The 20,465-nt window shown below is 39.8% G+C and overlaps 1 protein-coding gene across 2 annotated transcripts in view; it reads right to left on the bottom strand.

The window, feature by feature from the left end:
• Positions 1-398: 398 nt before the first annotated feature.
• Positions 399-20,465, bottom strand: part of LOC142656102 (uncharacterized) — a 38,942-nt gene continuing 18,875 nt past the window's right edge. Inside the window, exons 7-13 of one of the 2 annotated variants that reach the window (XM_075830992.1) lie at positions 18,158-18,273; positions 16,705-16,783; positions 16,174-16,269; positions 5,514-5,630; positions 4,765-4,893; positions 4,179-4,264; positions 399-1,465 (exon numbers count right to left, since the gene is read on the bottom strand). In XM_075830992.1, coding sequence (XP_075687107.1) covers positions 1,423-1,465; positions 4,179-4,264; positions 4,765-4,893; positions 5,514-5,630; positions 16,174-16,269; positions 16,705-16,783; positions 18,158-18,273 — 666 coding nt within the window. In that variant the 3' untranslated portion in view covers positions 399-1,422. Of the gene's footprint in view, positions 1,466-2,608; positions 2,664-4,178; positions 4,265-4,764; positions 4,894-5,513; positions 5,631-16,173; positions 16,270-16,704; positions 16,784-18,157; positions 18,274-20,465 lie in introns of those variants that run through there. The other variant, XM_075830983.1, reaches the window with a different exon arrangement.

Genomic DNA, 20,465 nt, shown 5'->3' with positions numbered 1-20,465 from the left:
TCTCAGAATCACTTGGATAGGTAAAAGCATTCCCAAGTTATTACCACATAAAGTGACACGTCAGATTTGAAAAATCGTCTTCGTCCTGAAGGCCAAAACAGGCTGGGTCCTGAAGGGGTTAATATTTGTCCCACCCATATCAACATAACAGAAACCAAGAAAATACCATTGAAATCAATGGTCTTGCAAACGGAAAGGATGCTTTCCGTTCCTCTGACGGAACAGATGAATGGAAAGCCCACACGGAAGGCAAACGCTGATGTGAACAGGCCCTAAGAAGAGTGGCCTAAGATATATTGTAATGGTCTTTAACATAGTAACAATATAATGACCCACAGTTGTATACAAAATAGAAACATAAATCGTTAATGTAACAACTAAAATTCATAGCATAGAATATTTTAACTTTATTATATCTGAACTATAACCGGTCATATAACAGCAGCTTAGTGAGTAACAAGACATACTTTACATTTCGTAATGGAAGTTGTAAGGTGCTTTCCCACAAATAACATATTGGGGGAAATGTATTAAGACTGGCATTTAAAACCTGAGTCTAAGTCTAAAACATACTAGAGTAAAATGCCCCTAATTTAATAATAGGTGCATGCCTTCTCTTGCCATCCATGCATCACAAAAGTAAAATCTACTGCAGCTATGAATTGAAGTAGATTTGCGCCATTATTTACACCAGTTTCTGGCGTAAGTTATAGTAAATTTTTGGGCAGCGGATGGCCCCGCCCATTCACTAAGCTCTTTCCACTTTTTAGAAAGTGGCATAAGCAGCGCAAATGGCACGAGTGTTGCAATATTTTTTTTTCACTAATTGCGACTTGTGCCATATGCGTCTAATCATAAGTGACAATGTATGGGTGTCCTCTGCAAGGGGCGTGGACTGGCTACAGTCGTTCTTGGGATCAATGGGTTTCCCAGTGGTCAGAACTCCCAGTGATCTGACTTTACTGAATATGTAATTTGTTTGAAAACGACTAATTTTTAAACAATGGGGGCAATTTATTAAGACTGGTGCTTCATATGCCAGTCTTAATTAAAAAGGGCACTAGAGTAAAATACGCCTTAATTTTAAGAGGCTCATGCCTCTTAATAGATTTGGTGCATCTCTGGCTGTCCGTGTGCCAGAAAGGGAAATCTATATTTCCCCTATAATTTCATCAGTTCCTGGCGGAAATTATAGTTCGTTTGTCGGGCTGCGGTAAAAGTGAGGGAGGCGATGTAAAGCGGCAAAATGTCAAAAATTATTGCGCAAATGCGTGCGCCATAATTTGTGCCTTTTACTGCAATAATACTGGCATTCAGCCATTGATAAATTCCCCCCAAAGTATCAACAGAAAGTAGAACATTTAAACAAGACTAACAATGGCCATCAACATGAAAGTGCTCCATTGAAGAAAACAATCCCTTTTATGGCTGCTTACATCCAGAAGACAGGGCCTTGTGAAACTCACTGTAAAGAAATGAAAGGCACAACAATGACCTAAAGTTAGACAACCGTCTACTAGTTTGCGCCTATGAAAAATATTATAGTTATTAAACATATATCAAATACATACACTACCACTATATAATATTATATTTTACTCCAGCACCCACTTGCTTTTCAATTTTGCACCCTTGGTCAGATCTATACTATAGACATACAAAACCAGCACATATCAATAACATACTCATTTAACAGGGTTGAGTAATATTTGTGATTTTCCACAGAAATGCAGATAAGCAGTCATCTTTGTTCAGTGAATTATTAAGGGGGTTGTCCACTACCGGTCAACTGATGATCTATCCACCAGTACTGCAGCTCAGCCACTATTCCGTGACTGGAGCCATCTGCTTCCGATATGGACGTCTGGTGCACGGAGGCAGATGGAGCAGCTGAACGGGGCGTGGGTCCGGGTGTCGGACCCCCACCGATCATATACTGATGACCTATTCAATGGATAGGTCATCAGTTGTACGGTAGTGGACAACCCCTTTAAACAGATCTCCAGGAGAACCAGTGTGCCTTTTTTCAGCAGGTATACTTCAGTAAAGTCAGATACTCTCGATCATGTTGTATAAATGTTTTACTTTACTCAGGAACTAAGTGTCCTCCAATGTAAATATGAAGCCTGCCATACACATTAGATACATGTCCGCTGGCTGATCCTACTAATGTTGGTGAGCTCAGTAGACACGCTTATTGGTATAGGGCCACTCAACTGTCAGACACCCGGGGAAACCAGGATTGGACATGTTGCAATTTAACTTGCCTGATACATTATTCCTGTAGGAGCTAAGCCAATGCAATGAAGTTTGCAGGGGCCAAAGTTATCTGACAAGTCCTTATCCCCTTCTTCCTATTGAAATAAGCATGCAATTTTTGCCTTTTCGAGCATGTACGTTTATGGGGGAGATGTTATGTGTGTATGACCCATATGACTTTGTGGTGAGATAATATCAAAGCTGCGTACTGATGTAGGGGGTTAGAAGTCCTATAATATTTCTTAATCCACTGCTGATGGACCTAACTGGTTAGCAAACATAGTTGTGTCTAGAGTCATTCAGTACAAGAAGAGAGTGTAATGTACATTTTACCATAGTTGCTAGGTCCAGTTATTCATAGGAGACCATTATAGGGAAAGAGAATAGCTCTGCTGCCTTCTTCACTACATGAAAAGTATTAAGCCAGAAATTAATAGTCTCCATTGTAATATATTTACACATGTTAAATGGGAAATATTAAATGATTGTGGATGCAGGATTGTTAGTGGTACTAGCTCAGGGTTAGCCAGTAATACTATCAGCATACATGTTATTCCCCATATACTAGTCCTTCTCAATGAATTAGAATATCATCAAGTTAATTTATTTCAGTAATTCAATTCAAAAAGTGAAACTCATATATTATATAGATTCATTACACACAGAGTGATCTATTTCCAGCATTTTTTTCTTTTAATGTTGATGAGTATGGCTAACAGTTAATGAAAAGCCAAAATTTTGTGTCTCAGAAAATTAGAATATTTTATTAGCCCAATTTCAAAAATTATTTTTAATACCGAAATGTTGGCCTACTGAAAAGTATGTACAGTATATGCCCTCAATAGTTGGTCGGGGCTCCGACTCTGCATGAATTACGGCATCAATGCGGCGTGGCATGGAGGCGATCAGCCTGTGGCACTGCTGAGGTGTTATGGAAGCCCAGGTTGCTTTGATAGTGGCCTTCAGCTCATCTGCATTGTTGGGTCTGGTGTCTCATCTTCCTCTTGACAATACCCCTATAGATTCTCTAACGGGTTTAGGTTAGGCGAGTTTGCTGGCCAATCAAGCGCAGTGATACTGTGGTTATTACACCAGGTATTGGTACTTTTAGCAGTGTGGGCAGGTGCCAAGTCCTGCTGGAAAATGAAATCAGGATCTCCATAAAGTTTGTCAGCAGAGGGAAGCATGAAGTGCTCTAAAACTTCCTGGTAGACAGCTGCGTTGACTCTGAACTCCAAATTCTACCAATACCTGGTTTAATAACCACAGTATCACTGCACTCGATTGGCCAGCAAACTCGCCTGATCTAAACCCCATAAAGAATCTATGGATTGTTGTCAAGAGGAAGATGAGACCCGAGACCCAACAATGCAGACGAGCTGAAGGCCTCTATCACAGCAACCTGGGCTTCCATAACACCTCAGCAGTGCCACAGGCTGATCGCCTCCATGCCACGTCGCATTGATGCAGTAATTCATGCAAAAGGAGCCCCGACCAACTATTGAGTGCATATACTTTTCAGTAGGCCAACATTTGGAAATTGGGCTTATAGAATATTCTAATTTTCTGAGATACTAAATTTTGGGTGTTCATTAACTGTTAGCCATAATCATCAACATTAAAAGAAAACAATGCTGGAAATAGCTCACTCTGTGTGTGTAATGGATCTACATAATATATGAGTTTCACTTTTTGAATTAAATTACTGAAATAAATTAACTTTTTGATGATATTCTAATTCATTGAGAAGGACTAGTATAGCTTACCATGTAACCAGCTTATACATATTCTGACTACTGTATTTTATATAGCAAACATCATAGCCAGCTCCAATTTCTAAATGCCCAGTTAATAGCTTTTGTCCCCAGGACAGTGTAATATAATCATAATGTAAAATCCATATAATATTTAATAATCACCTGATATCAATCGTGCCACTCTTATCTTTGTCCAGGAAATTTATCAGTTTCTGAATTTCTTCTTTGGACATGGCAACCCCGATGTTCTGTAATAGAAAATAGTCTATGAAATCAGTCTAGTTCTTATCATTTGATGATCAGGATACGATCGTCTGACATTCCAGGTAATACTTTTGTGATGTGAACTTTAGGCTGGATTTACAACAGTCACAAAAAGTCCAACAGGTTCTGATTTCTTGAGACTCATGTCGCGGCCATCTGCAGGTCGCAACGTGGTCGGTCACATTGGCTTTCATTACCTGCAGGCAGGGTGACAAAGCAATCTTTGGTCGTACGACCCGTTTTACGGAAAAAGTTGTCGTGTAGCCCTAGTCTTATTGTACTTTATGAGCCACCCGATTGGATAATAGGTGCAATGGGCCATTAATATCCCCAATATTCTGTGCTGCATCACAGTATTACACAATTGTGGATTCAGCTTTTCAACTGCCAGACCTGCTTCATGCAAAATTTATTAGATGCTTCTATTATTATGCTTGAGGCTTTCAATTATTTTCTGCCTTGGGACATTGAACAGGGAACTTGCCATTATGTTGCGTTTAAAATCTTCATGAGTCACCAGGGCGCTCTTTTCCTCATCCATTTTTGCCAACAATTCAGTTAGCTGCAGGTTATTTTCCTTTGAATATTCTTTTAGTTTGCTCATTGGGTCTGCCTGAAAAAACAAGCAGGTGTACAGCTAAAAAATCAACATAGGACGCTACTGATCAGCAATGACAGATTATTTACATCCTGGTCTTTCAGTTTGGGCCCCACAAAATCTATTATCATGTAATTAATAAGTATTTCCACCGAACATAAAATGGACTATAAATTAGTAAATCAGAAGTCAGAGCAGCAGCAAAGTTTAGTAATTCTGTTCTATTTACTTACAGAAAATGTTTACTTTTTCTGTTGTGATGGCCGTTTTTTTACAAAGGTGACAACAGGTACGGGAGCCATATTAGTTGTCACGTTTGAATCTTTAAATTGTCACTTTGTTATGGATTGAACATGCTGAGAAAATGGCCGTTTACCGTCCCTTTTCTGAGAAGCTTATTAAAAGGTGACAACCAATATGGCTGAAAAAATTTGCTGAGCCTGGAAGACAGGACATATGTGAATGGGCCCTTAGTAAAAAAAAACAACTACATAATAATACAATAATAATAATCTTTATTTATATATATATATATATATATATATATATGTATTTATGTATATGTATATGTATAGTGCCAACATAGTCCTAGATCCAAAATCACTAGAAAACTGTAAAAAAGCATATGATCTTACCGTATGAATAGTTCTTTTGAACATGTCAGAATTTCCTCCAAGTTTGATAGATAAATTTGGCATAGTTGTCTTTACAATAGCATATAGATCATCAAACTGTTTATTTACAACAATATCCTAAAATAATGAAAAGAACAATAAAGATAAAGCATTGCATCACGTTTACACGTAAAAAACAGAACATAGTATGTAAGGCTGAAAAAAGACACAAGTCCATCTAGTTCAGCCTATCCTAATGCAACATGACTAAATGATTTAATAATAAAGTCTTGAAATCTGAATACCAGATCCAATATGAATGGTTTTATTAATATAAAATATAAGGGATGCGACCTCTATTCCTCTCTTGGGGTTAGTTCAGACGTTGCTTAAATACTGCAGTTTTTCCGCAACGGAATTCATTGCGGAAAATCTGCAGCAAATACAGAAGCAGCAAAGTGGATGAGAAAACAAATCTCATCCACACGCTGCGTAAATACAGAACGGAAAAAAAACGCCCAAATGGACCTGCGGTGCAGCATTTTATTCCGTAGCATGTCAATTGTATTTGGGTAAACACTGCTTATTTGTTGCAGGATTTCCCCACTGAATGCAATAGGGAGGTAAATCCAGCAACAAATAGCAGTTGTTGCATTTTTTGCGGCGTAAAAAACGCAACTCAGAAAAAAAGAATCCCATACTTACCCAGAATTCTGTGTTCCTCCCTCCAGCGCAGCCTCCTGAGATGACATTTCATCCCATGTGATCACTGCAGCGAATCACAGGCTGTAGCGGCAGTCACATGGGATGAAACCATGCCAGGAGGCTGGCCTGGATGAGGTCAGAGGGCTGGCCTCCTGGGATGACGCTTCATCCCATGTGACCGCCACTGCAGCGGTCTCCTGAGATGAAACGTTTAAGTGCTGCAGTTTTCCACAACGGACATTCCGGGCGAAAAACTACACCACAGTTTGGTGCTGTCTTTTGCCCGGAATTCCCTGAGGCGCACAGGACGGATACGCTATGTGCTTTTATGCAGCGTATTCACCCCGTGTGAACTCAGCCCTATAGCGTCCTATACTCTGTGTGTTCTTTGCAGAGGCAACAGTGATAAATGTAAAAATTCCAGAAGCCCCAGTGACGACAAGAGGCCAAAAGGTAAATACAGCTTTTAGGCCGCTTTCACACAGCAGTATTTTTCATACACGAGAAAAAACAATTAGAGCAGTTGAGGCCAATTTATATATAACATTTTTGACTTTTATTAAACATATATCACAAACAATCTTAAAATGCAGAAAGATAAGACTCTAGTAAGAATGGCGGAACTAGTAATAAATATTATTGCTGATACATTTACATGGGTTAACGAAATAATATACAGTTACTTATATCAGAATAGTATATGCCTCCCCTCACAAGGGGACATTTTCAAACCTAGTGAGTATGCTATAAGTATATTGAGTACATGTAAACAAAGGAGGGTAGAATAAAGTGACAGTGCTTTACTCAATATACTTATAGCATACTCACTAGGTTTGAAAATTTCCCCTTGTGAGGGGAGGCATATACTATTCTGATATAAGTAACTGTATATTATTTCGTTAACCCATGTAAATGTATCAGCAATAATATTTATTACTAGTTCCACCATTCTTACTAGAGTCTTATCTTTCTGCATTTTAAGATTGTTTGTGATATATGTTTAATAAAAGTCAAAAATGGTAAGATTAAGAAGGAGAGAATGATAGGGGAGGGAAGAAGAAACAAAAATCCTGATCGGACAAAAAATCACAATGTAAACACAACCCAACACTTCCACCAAAAAGAATTAACGCAAGAGTATTTTGATGACTGAATAAGCTTAAATTCAGATTATTGTTAAGCACAAAAACATAATGAAGACCCCTGTGTCCCCTCCCTGCCACAAGGAGTAACCCAAAGGTCCTCCCAAATCATGTATAAAAAATAATCATGCAATAACTGAAAACTTTATAAGCCAGAACTTATTGAATAACATAACCTATATTGACATTACAGGTCTAAATGCTCTTGCCAAGAAAGGTCAGAAACAACACAAAGAAATACATAGGCTTCTTTTTAAAGCAAAAAAAAAAAAAACGAAAACAGAAAAAGCAGAAACAGCGCCTCTACAGAGAAAAGCCTGTCATGGCAAATGCAATAAACTCGACCCTCTTTTGGCTCTAGGCAATTTACCTCTGCCAGCGACATGATGCCAGTTCTCAGAGTCAGGCAACGGCGGTAATGTGCCCATATCTTCCAATGGCATCCATGAGGGGACCTCAATCGGATCTAATTGCAGCCTCTCCCAAGCTCGTGCAAGATCTGAAGGTACTCGTATGGTGATTTGAGTCCCATCCTTTAAAACGGCTAAACCAAACGGGAACAGCCAGCGAGAAGACATTCCTTTAGACTGCAGCAGGTCCAGCAGAGGTTTCATCTTCCTCCTTTTCATCTGCGTAGAAGATGCCAAATCTTGAAAAAGTTTTACAGTACATCCCTCGTACACGATCGGAGGTTTATCTCTCGCTGAAGCCAAAATTGCAGCTGTATCAACATAACTGAGCAACCCGCAGATCACATCCCGTGGGGGTTCACCTTGTTTTGGTTTCGGGCGTAATGCTCTATGAATCACTTGGGAGGTCCGTTCTTCCCCTAATAGCCCTGTAAAGACCACTTGCGCCATTGATCTAAAAAAATCAGGGGCACAAGATTCAGATACACCTTTAAAACGTATATTCTTTCTGCGACTCCTATTTTCTTGATCTTCCAGAAGAAGAAAAGCATTGTTTAAATATTGCTGATGCAATGCTGTCTTATCCCCCAGAGCCTTAGAGTAATGCAGCGTCATGCTCTGTGCCACTTCCTGGTTTTCAACTCTGTTACCAATGTGTTTAATATCAGCTCGCATATCTGCTATCTCCTTAATGAGGGGAGTCATAGCTTGAGTCAAAGCTTTTTTGAGAAAAGATCGGGTAATCGGGGCCCCACCAGCAGCTCCCAGTTCTCTCCTGTCGTCCTCCTCTTCACTCCGGTCTGAGTCCTCTTCCGACACAGCACGGGGAGCCGGCGCCATCTTAGCCATTTTAGCAGAAGCAGAGGAAGAAGTTACTGACCTAGTTTTCCACAGTTTAGCGAGATCTCCTTGAGGTCCGTGGGCTTTAGGTGAGCCTGGGGTCTCCCTGCTTCTGTCTTTGTGCGTCCTGACCATAATTTAGACAGTCACCATCGGTAGAAGTGCAGTTTACAGAGGTGAGTTTTCAGGAGCTCTCAGCAAGCATCCATCTGCTGCGCGGTCAGGCTCCACCCCCAGTTTCCGGCATTTTAACGCCAAAAACCATTCTAGGTTGGTTGTAGGATTGAATGTATTTTGGAGAGGTTTCCCCTTGTATTATCATGGGGAACCCCTTTTGTAGATATTATATTTACTTTGTCATTTTTATCATTTTTTATGTTTTAATTTCTTTTTCACAAGATACATCAGGAAGAAGGATTTTTTTCTAGGATATATTTTATACATGACTCCTAATCAGATCTTGACACTATTAAAGATCTCCTCTTTTAATGTGAATGGATTGAATAACCCCTCTAAACGCAGTCAGATCATTTCCCTTTTAGGAAGGGAAAAATCAGATGTGGTCTTCTTTCAGGAGACACATTTTCGAATAGGTCATGTCCCTTATCTCTCTCATTCTCAATTTCCGATGTGGTTCCATAGCTGCACCCCAAGGTCGGCATCAAAAGGGGTTAGTATTGCTATTCATAAAAATCTTCCTTTTCAACATCTAGATACTCTCATAGATGCAGATGGTAGATATGTCTTTGTTAAAGCCAGGATTGCGAATACTTTAGTTACATTGGGGAATTTGTACACACCTAATAAAGGGCAGGCAGGATGGTTGCGTTCCACATTACAAGCTTTATCACTTTTTCAAGAAGGAATATTGATAGTAGGAGGGGATCTTAACGTAACCTTAGATCCGCTTTTAGATTCTACTTTTAAGAAGTCAGCTTTATCTTATAGAGCTTTGTCCCATATTAAAAAGTCTCTTTCTGACCTTCATTTGGTAGACTATTGGAGGACACAAAACCCAGATGTCCGAGATTTTTCATTTTATTCCTCTGTGCATTCCTCCTGGCAGAGATTAGATTATATTTTCGTACAAGAAAATTCCCTCCCGTTAGTTACCGGGGCCTCTATTGGTCAAGTTACATTATCAGACCATGCTCCTGTTGTCTTGGAATGTCAACTTACCTCTATGCCGTGTCGTGAATTTACATGGAGATTAAATGAAACTTTAATTGATGACGACAAGAGATTATCAGATATTTCTTCTAGATTGCAGATGTTTTTTTACAGAAAATATTACGCCGGATGTATCCTTCCCATATGTTTGGGAAACACATAAGGCGGTGATAAGAGGTGAGCTTATAGCTTTGGGATCACGTCTGAAAAAATTGAGAATGGGAGAGATTTCCTCCCTTTTAAAGCAGATTTCGAAGCTGGAACATATACATAAGGCCACCATGGCTAGAGAGACTCAAGGGGAACTTTCTATATTAAGGAATAAATTAAAAGATGTCCTTAATATTAGCTCTGCTAAAACTTACATGCGCTGTCGTCAACGTTTTTATATGCACGGAAATAAAAGTAGTAAATTAATGACATCGTTACTCAAAAAGCAGGTTACCAAATCCTTTATACCTCAGATCACTACTTCTCGGGGTATAAATGTTACATCTACACCTGATATTGCGGAAGTTTTTAGAACATATTATTCCTCTCTGTATAATCTAACCAGTGATGTCCCTCTTCACTCGTCTCCTGACACTTCTAAACGGGTAGATAATTTTTTCTCTAGGATGAACTTACCACAACTTAGTTCCGAGCAAAAAGAATCTCTCGTTCTGCCCATTACCTCGTCTGAAATCTTGGCCACTCTTAAATCTATCCCTAATGGTAAAAGCCCTGGCCCTGATGGGTTTCCTATAATTTATTATAAGAAGTTGTTGGATCCCCTCCTTCCTCATCTAGTTACTCTTTTTAATGGTTTGTTGAAGGGGGACTCTCTCCCCCCACAGGCTTTATTAGCTCATATTACCCTTCTTCCGAAAGAAGGAAAAGATATGTCCCTATGTAGCAGTTATAGGCCGATCTCATTATTAAATACAGATATTAAGCTTTGGGCCAAGATACTGGCGAGACGGATGGGTATCATTCTCCCATATATTATTCATCGAGAGCAAACAGGATTTGTGGGGGAGCGTGAGGGGAAGGACAATTCTGTCAAAATTTTACATATAATTAGACACGCTCACGTGAAAAAGGTACCATTGGTACTTCTTAGTACTGACGCTGAAAAAGCGTTTGATAGGGTTAGCTGGTCATATATGGTAAAAACCTTAGAGCATTTTGGATTTCCGACTCATTATGTGAAAGCAATGTTGTCACTCTACTCGGACCCTACCACAAGGGTGATGGTGAATGGTTCTCTATCGTCCACGTTTAAAATCTCTAACGGGACAAGACAAGGGTGTCCCCTATCACCCTCTCTTTTTATAATAGTTATGGAAACATTAATCCAAAGTATAAGGGAGACATCGCAAATTTGTGGCGTCACTATAGAGGGAAAAACCTATAAAATGGCCGCTTTTGCAGATGATCTGTTAGTCCTGATTTCGAACCCCTTTCAGGCTTTTTCAAGTCTTATTTCTATTTTTGAAGAATTTGGCCAGATGTCAAATTTTAAAATAAACTATTCAAAATCTGAAGTATTAAATATTTCCCTGAATCAAACATCGGTAGACATTTTAAAACGTACTTCACCATTTAAATGGGCTGAATACAAAATTAAGTATTTAGGGGTTTGGCTGGCAAAGGATACAAAAGGTCTATTTGCTCATAATTACATTCCTTTATTGAACTCCTTGAAATCCCTACTAAAGACTTATGATATACCTATGCTTTCATGGATGGGACGTAAAAATGTTTTGAAAACTTATATCATGCCAATGATATTATATTTGATGAATATGGTACCCATCAAACTGCCTTTATCATATTTTACAACAGTTCGGCGTATGTTCTCTCAATATTTATGGGCGCATAAGAAACCTAGAATTGCACATCATACTCTAATTAGATCTAAGAGGTTGGGAGGGATAGGATTGCCAGATGTTTATACTTATTATATTGCTCTTCATCTGGGCAGGTGGCTGGACTTGGTTAGATCTCCTCCCAAGACGTTAGCAATTGAACTTGAACTCGCCCTGTTGGGTGCTGACCGCCTACATATGTTGTGGACGGAGTCACCGAACAGCGCTTCATTAGGAAAAATATCAAATATTACTTGGAACACTATTACGGTATGGCGTAAAATAAATGCCCAACTCCATTTGTCACCCTCTCCATCCCCCTTAGCACCTGCAGCGATAATTCCATATGTGTTGGAAAGTTCGTTTAAAGACCCTTTCAATATTTGGAAAGACCTATGGACCACTCCGTGGACAAGTTTATTAGTGGATCGAAAGTTGCCAGCCGAGCATGAATGGAGTGAGTTTTTGGGAGGGAGACGGTTAGGTATAGCTCATCTATCTTATCTCTCTGTAACTTGTGCAAGCTTTCTTTCTAAAGTCCCTTCTTTAAGGGATATTTCGTGGTTTGAAACCTATGTTATGTTACCAAGACCTATTCCGAAATTATTATCTTCCTTATATAATAAAATAATAATATCTCTCCAACATCCTGAAGTGCCATTATATTTGAGACAGTGGGAAGCAGAGCTAGATACCACCTTCTCAGATACAGATCTCAAAGCTTTAGGGAAAAACGCACATGGTTTCTTGCGATGTATTAAAATGCAAGAGAGCTCCTTTAAACTAATTGCTAGATGGTATAGAACACCTGAAATATTATATAGATTAAATTTGATAGAAAATGATCTGTGTTGGAGATGTCAAGCAAATACAGGGTCCATGTCCCATATTTGGTGGACGTGCTCCAAAATTCGTAAGTTTTGGTCAGAAGTAGAAGGGTGTTTGAGAGATATTGGATTGGTTTCTTCTCCATTACTAATTACAGAGGTGTTGCTGTCTCAACCTTCTCAGACATATCGCCCCTCTAAAACCAATTTGGTAACACATTTGTTGAGCGTCGCACGAGCTTTGATTCCTCTTCATTGGCTAGATAGCAAACCCCCGGGATTACAAGAATGGCTGGATAAGGTTCAAGACATATATAGATTGGAAGAAATCTCTAGTTGGCATACACATACACATTCTCTATTCCTTAATATATGGGCTCCTTGGCGTAGTTGGAAGCAATCACAAGGTGAAAACAATGTAGGGGAGACTCTTCCCAGTTAGTCTTATTTTTCTATTAAGGCTATGTTCACACGGGGTATTTTGCAGAGTTTTTTGACGCGGAAACCGTGTCGCAAAACTCGGCAGAAACGGCCCGAGAACGCCTCCCATTGATTTCAATGGGAGGCGTCTGCGTCTTTTTCCCGCGAGCAGTAAAACTGCCTCGCGGGAAAAAGAAGCGACATGCCCTATCTTCGGGCGCTTCCGCCTCCGACCTCCCATTGACTTCAATGGGAGGCAGGAGAAAGCGTATATCTCGCTGTTTTATGCCCGCGGCGCTCAATGGCCGCGGGCGAAAAACGGCACGATAATGGCCGCGAAAATCGGCGTGCAGGGAGAGGAATATCTGCCTCAAAGTTCCAAACGGAATTTTGAGGCAGATATTCCTCCCCCAAAATACTCCGTGTGAACATAGCCTAAGGGTCCAACACCGATTATTTACAGTTTTTTGGTTTTTTACTGTCTCTTTCTTGGGCTTTATGTACATTTGAATTTTCTTTGACGGGAGAGCAACTTAAATCTCAGAAAATTAAATCAGGGGAGTACTATTAGCCTTTATATCTGTTGATTAGATGTCAGGTATTTATTTAAATAAATATATAGCTATGTATTTACTATTGTACATCATGTATCATGAAATGTTTTCTTTTTCATTGCTTTATTATTATTTTATTATATTATATATATTCTTATTTTCATTTCATTTTATTATTTATTATTTACTTTCTATGTCCATGTTGTCATTATTAACTCGCTGTATTGAATAAGCTCTCTGACAAGCTAGACTTGATTACACGTAACATTATCTTTTGAAAAATAAACAAATAAAGAATTATAAAAAAAAAAAAAAAAAAAAAGTCAAAAATGTTATATATAAATTGGCCTCAACTGCTCTAATTGTTTTTTCTCGTGTATGGATCATTTCATGGAGCTGCCTAGGTGACATGGGGGGATGTTTTTGTTAGAAACAGTGCCCAGCCCTTATTACAAGTGTGTTTGGAGTCTATATATTGAGCAGTATTTTGCATCAGTATTTTGAAGCCAAAACTACGGATAGGTTCAATACATGGAATAGATACAAATCTTTCCATTATACTTTTTTTCTGTGTAGGTTCCACTCCTAATTTCGGCTTTGAAATACTGACTGATTAAATACTGCCCAAAATACTACCGTGTGAAAGTGGCCTTACACTGATTTTGTTAAATTAAATGAATCAGTATAAATACATCTTCACTTTGCGCCACTGTGTTGGAAAAAGGGAGTGTTAGTCAAATAGAGTATGATTACCATATTTTTCGGACTATAAGACGCACCTGACTATAAGACGCACGCAGGTTTTATATAACAGAAAATAGGAAAATATTTAGTATTTTACTACTTTTACAAAGAAAAAACTATTGGTTTAAAAAAATTATTTGTTCAGTTTCACCACATTCTGAGAGCCATAACTTATATTTTTCCATCGTTTGAGCGGTGTGAGGGCTTATTTTTTGCGGGACGAGCTGTAGTTTTTATTAGCAGCATTCTTTTGGTACATATGATTTTTTTAATCACTTTTTATTTCATTCTTTTTAGCGCTATGGTGACCAAAAGACAACGATTCTGGAGTTTGAAATTTATTTTTTTTACGCCGTTCACTGTGTGAGGCAAATAATGCTATATTGTAATAGTTTCTGACTTTTATGGACGCAGCAATACCAATTTTTTTATTTTTACATTGTGCTTGGGAAAAACTTTTTTTTTTTTTTTAACTTAAACATTTTTTACACTCCTGAAAATTTTTTATTTTTTATTTACACATTTTATTAGTTCCCCTAGGGGACTTGAACCAGCGATCATTAGATGGCTGGTACAATACACTGCAATATATGGATGAGTGATGGAAACAGCATAACTCGCTGAACTACGTTGTTTCCGTAACTCCCATAGTAGCTACACTGTGTCTGTAACTACTATTCCGTTCTATGGGAGTTACGGAAGCTGCGTAGCTCACGTGTTACGCTGTTTCCGAAACTCGACCATGTGACCAGGAAGTGGCCGGAAGACAGCGGAGCCGAGTAAGATAGCACGGGGATTAGGGGGCCCCGTTCTAGAGATAGATGCGGGTCCCCCATATCCTGTGGCTATGTCATAAATGTCCTTCATGGGAAAACCACTATAAATGCCGCGGTCGCTATTGACTGCGGCATTTAACTAGTTACCGGCCAGGAACAGCACAATCGCTGTTCCTGGCCGTTACACTGCAGGTGTCAGCTTCTGACACGCTGCTCTATGGAGCGGACTCAGCGCGTGAGCCCGCTCCAAACATCATCCCCTCCCCATGATGTGCTGGCACATCACGGGTCGGGAAGGGGTTAAGTAAGGAGCGTTCAGGAGGCCCTGCCGGGTCCCTTGACTGCCGACTATAAGATGCAGGGACTTTTTAGCAAGATTTATTCTTGCTAAAAACTGCGTCTTATAGTCCGAAAAATACGGTAGTTTCATAAATTTCAATCTCAGTATTTCAAAAGAAAAGTGGTAGTGAACAGTGCTACAACCTGGCAATGTAAACTAGCCAGCCACACAAGCATATTAGGGAATACAGGGCGTACTACACGGACTGTTATCAAAAAAGTAACATCAATGCTTATCTCACATTTGCAAAACAAAACCAAAATATACTGAATGATCCCGTAGATGCTTGTCATATTATTCTTGGTCCAATAAGTCTATAGTGGAAATGTTTGAACAACACAGTTCCAACTATGTCTGGAATAAAGTGAACATAGCAGTCAAACATGGTGGTAGCAATGTAATTGGGGGGTGGGGGGGTGATGCTTTGCTGCCACATGACCTGGACAACTTTTTAATCCAGAAACAATTAAAGGGATTTTCTCATGATGATAACCCCTTTCCTTATGGCCTGGACGTCATAGAGGGGTGTTTACCACTGGGGGGAGGGACGGGACCGGAGAGCCAATTAAAAAAAAATAGCTCTTGGGCATGCCCCATCTATGAATTACATGGGCGTCCATTTTTTATTACTACTGAAAAACCCTTTAATTAGTTTCACTGAATCTTTGGGAAATATTTTACCTTTTTGGATTCCTTGAGGACTGGATTGGGGAAACTCCATGACTTACATATGGTTTTAGCACCCTTATACCCACCAGCCAGATCAATTTACCTACTGATCCAAAGAATCCCTGTCGTCTTTAAACAAAAAAAAATTCCCATAGCATCCACTGTATATTTTTCAGTTTAAAAAAATGAATTCACCCTTTTGATTGATTATGGTTATCAATATATTCTACTTACAGAGAAGTCAAGGGACTCTATAGCGGACTCGGAGTTTGCTTGAATTGACTTTAAAATGGCAAAGCATCCATCACTTTGTATTGAATTTCTAGCCATCTAAAACAGAAAAATATAAATAAAACAGCATGTCTGAATGCTAATAACAGTAGAACAGCATATAAACACAGCAAACATACAAAAACTCCTGATTCCTACAAAGTACAGTAATGTTGGGGAACAGGACTACAAATGGGTGTTCACCACTATGGCATCTTTCACTATGCAATTATATGGACCGTTGCTAAATTAGGACATATCTTCCCATACATACAGACTCACAGACTGAAATATTGTGACACCATGCTGCTGATACAGTAAGCCCTCATACAGAATTTTCCAAATGTGAAAAAACTCACTTAAAGTGTGACTATTACATAAAAAAAGAATCCCAATAATTCTTTTGTCAGCTGTATTTGTACATCATGTTGGATTTCAACGTGTCTAGTCAAATTAGACCCAAAATGGCCACTTATACATAGGCACATTTCTTACCTTTAGCACTCTTAACGTTTTATTTTCTTTAAGGCACAAAGCAAAACGTACAGCCCCTTGTATGGCGATCCGGTTGTTGCTTTAAAATAAAATATACAGAGATTTTTATCAAACTATTTATATTTCTTTCAACAGTTGTTCTGATCTCTTCCTTTTATACAACAGTGGATGAACTGTCTAAGGCTTAGTTCACATCTGTGCTAGGGTCCCGTTCCGACGGAACGGGACCCTGACTGACACAAACGGAAACCAAAGGTTTCCGTTTCCATCACCATTGATTTCAATGGTGACGGATCCGGTGCCAATGGTTTCGCTTTGACGGAATCAATAGCGCAGTCGACTACGTTATTGATACTGTCAAAATGACGGAACCCTTGCACAACTGAGACAAATGGAAACCATTTTTCACCTGATGTTAACCTTCGGTTTCCGTTTGTGTCAGTCAGGGTGCTGTTCCGACGGAACAGGACCCTAACGCAGATGCGAACGAAGCCTAAACTTGTTTCCACAATCTTTGGCATTCCTGGATGTTTAAGGCCTTGTTCAAACAAAAAAAATGCACCAAAAAATGCCAACATCAGTCACACTGACAATTGTAGTTTTGGGTGTAGTTTTCGGTTATAAATAAAAAATACCACACCTAGACCATGCCACTGGGGCCAATTACACCACAAAGGAACAAAAACAAAACAAAACACATTGTGTGGAGACCTTCATATTCTATTATTGACTACCGGCAAACAATTGCTTACTTTCTAGCAACCCAAAAAATGGCTGAAAAAATGCCACAAAATCACTGTGGGGGAAACATATCAACAGATTTACGATTTGAGTAAAATAAGTGACAAATTTTGGAGCGTGTCTTAGCTCACTTTCCAAAAGTGGTGAGAAAAGGGGGCGGTGTTTATTCAAAGGGACTAGAGGGGCCCTCTGTCGGAACAACAGATTTATTATAATTTACGCCAGACGCGTGACATAGCACAAATCTACACCTGTTTAAAGCAGGCGTAGATTTGCACTTCTGACGCTCAAACCGCCAAAATGTGCCAAATATATTAAGAGGTGTGCGCCTCTTAATATATTTGGCGCAATTTCTGCCAAGATAAATTAGTTTAAGACTGGCGTTTTATAAGCCAGTCTTAATATACTGTATTTCCCCCAGTGTGTTAATCCAGTAAAGTTTATTTATGAGGGCACAGGAGAAGCTCTCGTTTCATAGACTGCAATGTTTGTTGACATGCAATGGGGGAGAATTAGCAAAACGGTCTGTATGTTGTAGTGTAGCACGCACGACACCATTGTTCACCATTTACCACCACTTTCCCCTTTAGAAACGTGGCAGAAAACTTTGATAACCATTTGCGACTTTTAGACCACGCTGCCAATGAAAAACCAGATATTAATTGTGACTACAAGATACTGTACTTCCATTATTTCACAGATATGCTTTTACCTGATATTTACTTCTTCTAAAACATTATTAATCTTCAGGGCATCTCCTAATGCAGCTGCTCCATCATTTCCAAATCCATTGTACGATAGGTCCAGCACTCTCAGAAAAATATTGGCCTGCAACATAAATGACAATAGCATTTATTCCGATTTTTACATGATAACTTTGGCCATGCGACCTTCGTCACAATAGAAGAATCGAATTGCGTGACATTCCAAAATTGAGCCAATGAAATGGAATGTATCTTTGAAAAGGACTAAGACACACAGACTAATGAGGTGACACTCGGTCACCAGACTGGATCCTCTCGGTGAATGTTGTATGCAGCATTCTTCAAATGAATGAAAGAAAGCAAATTAACTCCTCTATACAGTGTACATATATTACTGTGCCAGTAGCACCTAATGACGCCTATATGAACAGTAGAACACCGCCTTTCTTTACACACAAATAGCATACCTCCCAACCATCCCAGATTCCGGCCGGTGTCCAGTAGTCCGGGGCAGCTGATGGTATGTCCCGGTTTTAATTGTATCTGGGTCCTCAGGATGCAGACACAATTGAATCCAATGCTGAAGCAGGGAACGGTCACCTCAGCATTCACTCGCTTCAGCAATCTCTGTGTGAAGCGCTCGTGAGCCGTGATGTCATCGCGCCGGTCTGTGCCGATTCACTCGTCGCACAGAGCGGAGTAGCAGAAGGATCGCCTCCAATAGTCGTGGGAACGGGGCTAGGTATTTGTTTTATTATTTTTTATTAGGCACTATGGGACATTATACTGTATGGTGGCACCTGCTAAGAGGGCATTATACTGCATGGGAGCACCTGCTAAAGGGGCATTATACTGTGTACGGGCATTTATACTGTAAGGGGCAACTAAGGGGACATTATACAGTATGGGGGCTGCTAAGGGTGTATTATACTGTATGGTGCACCTGCTAACGGGGCATTATACCGTATGAAGGCACCGGTTAAGGCGGCATTATACTGTGTGGGGGCACCTGCTAAGATGGGATTATACTGTGTGGGGGCATTATACTGCATGGGACAGCTATGAGGACATTATACTGTATGGAGGCAGCTATGGAGGATTGTACCGTATGAAGGGGATCTGTGTGGGCATTATACTGCATGGGTACATCTATAAGGGGCATTATACTGTATGTGGGCATTATACTGTATGGGTACATCTACAGGGGCATTATACTTTATAGTGGCAGCTATGGGGGCATTATACTGTGTGGGGTCAGCTATTTGGCAATATACTGTGTGGGCGGCACTATGGGAGCATGATACTGTGTGGGCTGAACTGGGTGTGTATGGGTGGGGTTAGAGGCATGGCTTAACAGGGAAAATTTCGGTGTGGGGTGCTACGCAAGCCGCATCGGTTGTCTCTCTTGGCAATGCTTGAAAGTTGGGAGGTATGCAAACAATACAATGATAAATAGATTGTCCTTGCAAATTACTTTATTTATATCAGTGTTATGAAGTCTATGAGTTAATTGTGAATAGTCAAGTATAAGTCAAGTGAATAGTCAAGTATAAGGCCGGGTTCCCACACAGCAAACAGAATTCTGCGTGAAAATTCCACAGCACTTACAGCAAAGTGAATGATATTTTACAAATCTAAGCCAAATGCTACTGGAAAAAAAAAGGAAAAAAGTTGTGCGGAAAGTGTTCTGTGGTGCGACTTTAAAAACCGCAGCATGTCAAGTTATGCTGCGTATTCTGTGCGGAGATGCTGCATGTTTGGCCCATAAACTTCAATGAGGAGCATAAATTCTGCACTAAAACCGCTGAAAATCCACAGGTGCACATAAAGTTTGCTATAATCAATGCTTGACACTAAATTTGCAGGTTGTGGAAAACAACAGCATTCCCGCAGCAATATTCGCAGCTAAAACACAGTATTTGCTGCGGATTTCTGTTACTGATTTACCTATGTTTTTTTGAGATTCTGCTGCAGATTTTCTCTTTTTCAGAAAATCGACAGCGTCTCCTGCCTGTGGGAACATATCATAAGAGTGTATTCACGTGGCAGATTTGTTGCAGATATTTCTGCGATGTATCTGAATGGGGTTGTTTCTTCCATACCTCTGAATAGGGGTTGTTTCTGCAGCATGTGCATGGATTTCGGCAAGCCCATTCAAATGCATGAGACAGTCACAGAAATTTCTGCTACAAATCTGCCCGCGTGTGAAATCACCCTTAACCCCTTCCCGCAAAATCACGTACAGTTACGTGATGGGCACTCGTGTGTTAGCGCATCCCCATGTAACTGTACGTGATGGAGCTGGCTCAGAAGCTG

This window comes from Rhinoderma darwinii, chromosome 1 (assembly GCF_050947455.1).
Source record: "Rhinoderma darwinii isolate aRhiDar2 chromosome 1, aRhiDar2.hap1, whole genome shotgun sequence".
Classification (NCBI taxonomy): domain Eukaryota; kingdom Metazoa; phylum Chordata; class Amphibia; order Anura; family Rhinodermatidae; genus Rhinoderma; species Rhinoderma darwinii.
Note: the sequence above shows the minus strand (reverse complement) of the source record. Positions and strands in the feature narration are given on the sequence as shown.